This window comes from Alexandromys fortis, unplaced genomic scaffold, assembly GCF_014885135.2.
Source record: "Alexandromys fortis isolate MF-2015 unplaced genomic scaffold, M_Fortis_MF-2015_v1.1 scaffold_45, whole genome shotgun sequence".
NCBI classification, from domain to species: domain Eukaryota; kingdom Metazoa; phylum Chordata; class Mammalia; order Rodentia; family Cricetidae; genus Alexandromys; species Alexandromys fortis.
The window spans coordinates 2,362,353-2,370,468 of NW_026067926.1; the positions used below are offsets into that span (position 1 = coordinate 2,362,353).

Genomic DNA, 8,116 nt, shown 5'->3' on the forward strand with positions numbered 1-8,116 from the left:
TTCTCCCACTCTTCAACTGGACTTTGGAAGCTCAGTACAGGTCTCTGCCTCTGTTTCCATCTGTGGCTGGATGAAAGTTCTACAGTGATATTTAAGATATGTGTCATTCTGACTACAGGGCAAGGCCAGTCAGGCACCCTCTCCTCTATTGCTTATAGTCTTAGCTGGGGTCATCCTTGTGGATTCTTGGGAATTTCTCTAGAGCCAGGTTTCTTGCTAGCCCCCAACAGCTCCCTCAATCAAGATATTTCTTTCCTTGTTCTCATCTCTGTCCTTCCTCCATCTCGACTATCCCGTTCCCTCAAGTTCTCCTCACCTCTCCCCTTTTCTTTCCCTTCCACCTTCCTTTCCCTCCCTACCCCCATGCTCACAATTTTGTCAGGCAATCTTGTCTATTTGGACTTTCCAGGTAGATCTATATATGTTTTCCTTAAGAGTTTACCTTATTACTATAGACTCAATATCCTTTGTTTATAACTAGTATCCACTTACAAGTGAGTACATACTATATTTATCTTTTTGGGTCTGGGTTACTTCACTCAAGATAGTATTCATTTGCATGCAAAATTCAAGATGTCATTGTTTTTTTTCCCCCCAAGTAGTACTCTAATGTGTAAATGTGCTTTATTTTCTTTATCCATTCTTCAGTTTGAGGGGCATCTAGGTTGTTTCCAGGTTCTGGCTATTACAAATAATGCTGCTATGAACATAGCTGAACAAATGCCTTTATAGTATGATTGAGCATCTTTTGGGTATATGCCCAAGAGTGGCAATGCTAGATCCTGATGTAGGTTGATTCCCAATTTTCTGAGAAACCGCCATACTGATTTCCAAAATGATTGTACAAGTATGCATTCCTACAGCAATGGATGAGTGTTTCCCTTACTCCACATCCTGTCCAGTATAAGCTATCGTTGATGTTTTTGATCTTAGCCATTCTGACAGGTATAAGATGGTATCTCAGAATTATTTTGATTTGCATTTCCCTGACGGCTAAGGATGTCTAACATTTCCTTAAGTGTCTTTCGGTCATTTGAGATTTTTCTGTTGAGAATTCTGTTTAGTTCTGCACCCCATTTTTTATTGGATTATTTAGAATTTTGATGTCTAATTTCCTGATTTCTTTATATATTTTGTAGATCAGTCCTTTGTCTGATGTGGTGAAAATCTTTTCCCATTCAGTAGGCTGTCTTTTTGTGTTACTGTGTCCTTTGCTTTACAGAAGCTTCTCAGTTTCTCAGTTTCAGGAGGTCTCATTTATTTATTTATTTATTTATTGTTTATTATTTATTGTTACTCTCAGTGTCTCCTGTGCCCAAGCATTCAAGTCTACTTCCCACTTTTTCTTCTGTGAGGTTCAGTGTGGTCAGATTTATATATTGAGGTCTTTAATCCATTTCGATTTGAGTTTTACGCATGGGGATAGATATGGGTCTATTTGCATTTTTCTACATGTTGCCAGTTATGCCAGCACCATTTGTTGAAGATGCTTTTTTTCCATTGTATAATTTTAGCTTCTCTGACAAAAATCAGGTGTTCATAGGTGTCAGGGATGGTGATGACTCCGTAAGCTCCTTTATTGTACGGGATTGTTTTGGCTATCCTGGGTTTTTTGGTTTTTCCATATGAAGTTGATTATTGTTCTTTCAAAGTCTGTGAAGAACTGTGTTGGGATTTTTGATGGGGATTGCATTGAATCTATAGATTGCTTTTGGTAGGATTGCCATTTTTATTATGTTGAACCTACCTATCCAAATGCATGGAAGATCTTTCCATTTTCTGGTATCTTCTTCAATTTCTTTTTCCAAAGACTTAAAGTTCTTGTACAGTTCTTTCACTTCTTTGGTTAATGTTACCCCGAGATATTTTATGTTGTTTGTGGCTATTGTGAAAGGTGATGTTTCTCTGATTTCTTTCTCAGCTTATCATTTGTATGTAGGAGGGCTACTGATTTTTTTGAGTTGATCTTGTATTCTACCACATAATTGAAGGTATTTATCATCTGTAGGAGTTCCCTGGTAGAGTTTGTGGGTCACTTATATACTATCATATCATCTACAAATAACAAAAGTTTGACTTTCTTTGTTTTAAATTTGTATCCCCTTGATCTCCTTTTGTTGTCTTATTGTTATAGCCAGAACTTCAAGAACTATGTTGAAGAGACATGCAGAGAGTGGACAGCTTTGTCTTGTTCCTCCTGATTTTAATGAAATCACTTTCTTAAAAATGGAAGAAGCTTTTAAGAAAGAAGTGATTAGAAAGAAAAAAAATCAAAACCAAAGACCAACAACATCTACTTACAAGAGACTTTTGAAAACAAAACAGAATTCACATTTCAATACTTTCAACAGTCTGCATCTGACATTCTGGTATCAACAGCTCTCTGTTTAGTGAGCAAGAGGAAGATCGCAGAGAACTATAGCAGTGTATGCCATTACTGTAAGACTTCTAAAAATAGGAGGACAAAAGTTCTCTAAGAGTCTCAAGGATATAGTGACTTAGAGAAACTCAAAGCAAGCAGACATTACAGTGTTCCCAGGTGAAAGGAAGGACAGTGGGTACTAGAAGTGCAAGTTATACAGGCTACCTTAGAAGAGACCAACGGGAGGGGCAAGACCATTTCAATCTTCAAACACTTTCAGAAATCTTAATGCCCTCCAAATTTTTACTCATTTCACATTATAGCTTAAATGTCTTTGAGCTTCCTTTAAAAAAGAAAAATAAAAAAAAAATGGAGGGAGGGAATATTTCAAATACAGAAAATTGATAAAAAATAATTTCTGTAACACCACTTTAATAAGTACAGAGTGCTAGGGGAAGACTCCTTACATTCTTCTCTACATGTCTATTTTGCCAATAGACAAATAAAACCTTTACATTTTATATTTGAATTTATCCATAACAATATGGTACTATCTTACATACATTTTTATATTTCATACCATGAACAAACAAAGCTACCTTGAAATGCCGAGTAGAAATGTGAACTATTAGAAGACACTGACGAATTGTTAGTCCTGTGGACAGGGAAGATAAACAACAGTGTCAAAGCTGGAGAAGAGACTACCCCTAGGGTCAGGGCACTAAAGAGGAAGTGCCATGAGGTTCACCACTTCACCTTCAAAAGGTTTAACCATAATGAATGTGTGCTGTGTGTGACAGAAAAAAAACAAAACACAGTGAGTCAACTAAGAGTGGTGCCACCCCTTGGGCTAGAGAGGATGGACATAAACTGTTCTAGTCTTTCTAACTGTACCACATGGATTATGCCATATAGAAGAGAAGGAGAGATTATAGCATTCTGGCCATAAGAACACTATTCTGTCCGGGCTGCTGAGTGATATTACCACCACTAGAGTCTTCTAACTCAGGCTAATTGAGCAAGAGCAGGCTATGAGTCAAGTGCAAAGAGGTAATCTGAGACCGTGTTTACTGTTCCTACTGTGTGCATTATGTAAGTGTGAGTACCTGTGTGCTATAGGTCAGAAGACAACTCTGTGGTGTCAGTTCTCTCCTATTAACTTCACAGGGTTCTCGAGATTGAACTCGGGTCATTAGGCTTTGCAGAGCCAGTGTTTTTACCTAATGAACCATCTTGATATCCCCCATCAATCACACTGTTGGAGACTATATGACAGGTCAGGGCTTAGCATTGCACAAGGTCCTAACAAAAATGAAGTACAGAGCTGCTTGAGAAGAGAACCCACTATTTATATCCCTTACCTGCTAGCAGGAGGGTGGTTTTGCATCTCATCTAAGTATTCATTTTACTCTTTGCACAGAATATACTAGGACAAGAGAGGCATCTTTTTCCTCTTGACCATGAAAATCTGAATTTGATTTCTATGTATTGCATCATGCCAAATCTACTCCTAATCTAAAAAGGCCAAATACAAGCAATTCTGAATTCTGTATCATCTACACAATTAAAGTGTCTCTAAGTGTCTGAGCATGCAACTTACACTGTTATCACTAGTTGGCTGCTTCCTAATGTGTAGAACAAATATGGTACTATCTGATGTGTGAAAAAAGAATATATGCACCTCACTTGTACAGTCATGACACACACCCTGTGAAGAGCAGTCCTGCAATCGTCACACTCATTGCCATTAGCTCTGTAAGATCTGATTCTTACAAGGAACCTTTTCTGGCTCACTGACTTCTCTGTTTTATAGCTAAAGTTTCAGCTACCACTACAAACAGAATACACAGTGATACATTAATGTAAGTACATGAAATACACTTGCAAGAGGAGTCAGAAATATCTTTTAAAGACAAAAAGTACCAGGGCTAGAAAGCTGGCTCAGTGGTTAAGAGCACTTAATGCTCTTGCAGGGGATCCAGGCTCAGTTCCTAGCACCTACAAGGGGTTTACAGCTGCCTTGATCTCAAGTTTCAGGAGATATGATACCCTCTTCTGGCCTCTGTGGGCTCCTGCACACATAGTACATATGTACTCATGCAGGAGCACATGTACAGATATATTTAAAAAAATTTAAATAAACCTTTAAAGACAAATGTGCCAATTTTATTCTCTGGAGTGTTTCAGTTTCAGTCTTCCTTACCTAATGGCTTCAGGATTTAATGCCTCCAAATAAATGTATAGCTGCTTGCCAAGCTCTTTATTAAAAGAATTTATTTATTTATACATTTTATGTATATGGTACTTTGTCTGCATGTACATATGCATACCAGAAGAGGGCATAAGGCAACTATGAGATGCCATGTGGGTTCTGGGAACTGAACTCAGACCTACTGAACCATCTCTCCAGCCCTGCCTGTACCTCCTAAAAACAGGTAGGGTTGGGGAGGCAGCACGGACTTCTTCATTGATTTCTTTGAAGGCTTTTTCTTCCTATGCTCACACATGGTAACTTCTCATCAGAATGAGCATCTACAAAACTTGACTCTTTTGACCCATACTCATTTTGTGTATGTGTACATGTTGGCCATATGTAGGCATGTGTGCATGTGGAGCACAGAACCCAATGCTAGGTGTCTCCAATCTTATTTTTCCACACAAGGTTTGTCACAGAACCTGGACATGGCCAATTTGGCTAGATTAGCTTGCCAGCAAGTCCCAAGGATCCTCCCTTACCATGTCTTCCCTGTGCTGGGATTACAAATGTGCATCACTCTATTTGGCTTTTTTAAAATAGGGATGCTGAAAAATCTGAACTTGGTCCTTATGCTTGCACAATAAGCACTTTACTGAATGAACATCCTTCCAGCCCCACACTTATTGAGATACACAACTCTTATACTACCGTTGTTTCCATTTTTAAAATAGCTTTATTCTTCCCTGTCTCAAAAGGAAGAGGCATACCTAAACTTTTCTAAATATACGTCCCTTCACTGCCTGTTTATCATATACCACCCTACCTGGCTCACAGCAGGAACTCAGGCATTTGATAGATAAGGAACACTCTCCTAAGATTTTAGTAACAGATTGCTTACGCCAATGAAGAATACATTTTCTTTTAACCTGGCTTCCCAAATAAAATTCAACTTCTTTTTATAAAGGTTTATTTATTATGTCTACAATATTCCTCTTGCCTATACACCTCCATGCCAGAAAAGGGCATGAGATTTCATTGCAGATGATTGTGAGACACCATGTGGTTTCTGGGAATTGAACTCAGGACCTCTGGAAGATAAGTCAGTGCTGTTAACATCTAAGCTATCTCTCCAGCTCCCTCAACTTCTTAATTATCTACAACCTGGATTATATACAATGTTAAACTGTTTTGGAAAGTGAAGGTCTTTCTATAAATGTAAGAGTATGCTAACTAATCTTGTTTTGGAGTTATTTGAAATGAAGGAACCTCAATGGAGAAAATGCTTCCATAAGATCCCATGAATTAGCTTTTTGATCCATCTGATATAAGTAGTAAGTGGTTTTGGGGAACAGGAAGTAGTTTTAATCATGATAACAATATGTGTCCTTCTCATAATGTGCAGCTCTAGAGACATGGATTAGAAACGTCTTCCTTTTCCTTTCCTATCACAAGTAATGTATTGCCAAAGAGCACCATGGTGGTTATGAGTATAGCTCTGGAATCAGACAGAACTTTGAGTTCAAAATGTACTACTTACTAGCTGTGAAGTAGGGCAATATATTTTAACACAGAGCAGTGCTTGGCATACATAAAAGAACATCCAGGCAGCAAGTGATAGTCACCAGGGATGGTCAGTGATAATGATGAGAGCTACCCTGTGGAGGGCTGCAGAAGAGGAAATGTACATAACCGCATAACACAAGGAGTGGGGAGGGCTCACTTTTAACTACAAACTTAATAAATATGGGACCTGAGAGAAGATGAAAACAATCACAATATTCACCTTCTAAGTAAGGTAAGTATGTAACTGGCAGTAAAGAATTCTCCACTCAAGTGGCCTATTCAGGATTCTTAAAGCCCAGCTCTTGAGTTCTTGCCATACAAAACATCTCACCAAAAAATCAGAGATTATAAACGTTACTACACTACCAAAAATGAGTCCTATAGGAAAGGTCTTTCTCACCTGACTGGGTTTTGCTGTTCTGCAACTCTCCGTTATTTGGTGGCTGTTGATTTGTTACAGCACTGCTTTCTGATTGGTTGTTTAACACCTTAACAGCAGATCCCAGGTTTGCTGCTATGACAGGAAAATGCTGACCCCTCTTTAGAAGCTGTTTGTGTTCCTGGTGGCGAAATCGTGGAGGTACTTCACGAGGATACCGAGGCAAGGCCTGTGGCTGCTGTTGCTGCTCTTGCTGCTGCTGCTGTTGCTGCTGCGGCGGCGGCTGCTGATTGCTGGCTGTAGCTCGCTTGGCATTATTATTAGTGCTGGTTGCTGTGGAAGTGCCGTTATCAGAGTTGGCAGGCTGAGGCTGGCTTACACTGGGCTTTATCTGTTCTGGCACTAATTCCAACAAAAGAACAGAGGTGGAAAAGATTAGCCAGTGAAGTATACCTTACCCTCAAACTCAAAAGCACTATGAAAACAACCCGAATAGAAGCTTTAAGCGTCAGAACAGCCTCATTCAGAGGCTCAAATTTCTGAAGAGATGCCACTGCCTAGAGTCAAACTTTACTTCTCCTGACAAGCTACTCAAGTATCCACAAGGGTGTACATTCTTGTGCTGGGGTTACAAGTGGATACAGTCATGTTGTACTTGGTCACTACTTTAAGTATTTAGAAGATACAGGTGGAAAAGGCTTTATTTCCATACAAAGGGCAAAATTATAAATTTTCCACTGGTGAATATACCTAAGCAAAGAACAAGTTCAGAACAGGATGCAAATGCAGGAGACAGGATGGAACCTGTGCAGCTTTCAAGAGTGAGGAATGACGTGGACAGCACCTTAGACAAATCTAAGAAAATACTTGTGTGGTGCATGATTGACTGGAAAGTGATAGGTGATTCTAACTGGTTAGCACGAATATCTGTAAATAAACTAATGGAAGCACCTTAAAGCTGCAAAAATAGACCTCATTCTCAAAACCACAATTGGCATGGTATCTGGACTTAGGCTTCAACTTCAGCCTCAATGAACCTGCTGTAAGACATTCCAGTATCAAACGCTTTAGTCATTACAAAGCACAGGACATATGCCTGTTTAAGTATTGGCTATTCTGTAATGGTGGTGTGGTAATTTGAAAGAAAAGGCCCAAAATAGTGTCCAAAGAGAGTAGAACTATTAAGAGGTATGGCTTTGTTGGAGTATATATGGAAATATGTTAGAGGAAATGTGCTATTGTGGAGGAGGACTTTGAGGTTTCATGTACCTAGTGAGACAGACCACTTCCTGTTGCCTGCTGATCAAGATGTAGAACTCTCAGCTAACTTTTCAACACATGTCTGCCTGCACACTGTCATGTCCCACCAATGGACTAAACGTCTGAACCTAAGCGGGCCACCAAAATGAAACATTTTCCTTTATAAGAGTTGCTATGGGGGCTGGAGAGTTAGCTCAGTGGTTAAGAGCACTGCCTGCTGTTCCAAAGGTCCTGAGTTCAATTCCCAGCAACCACATGGTGGCTCACAACCATCTGTAGTAAGATCTGGTGCTCCCTTCTGGCCTGAAGAACAATGTATATCTAATGAATAAATAAATCTTTAAAAAAAAAAAAA

The 8,116-nt window shown here is 39.2% G+C and overlaps 1 protein-coding gene across 6 annotated transcripts in view; it reads right to left on the reverse strand.

Moving 5' to 3' along the window:
* Positions 1-8,116, reverse strand: part of Tnrc6a (trinucleotide repeat containing adaptor 6A) — a 166,173-nt gene that overhangs the window by 31,836 nt on the left and 126,221 nt on the right. For all 6 annotated transcript variants that reach the window (XM_050143138.1, XM_050143135.1, XM_050143132.1 and 3 more), the window contains one exon: positions 6,523-6,903. In XM_050143138.1, the coding sequence (XP_049999095.1) occupies positions 6,523-6,903 (381 nt within the window). The remainder of the gene's footprint in view (positions 1-6,522; positions 6,904-8,116) is intronic.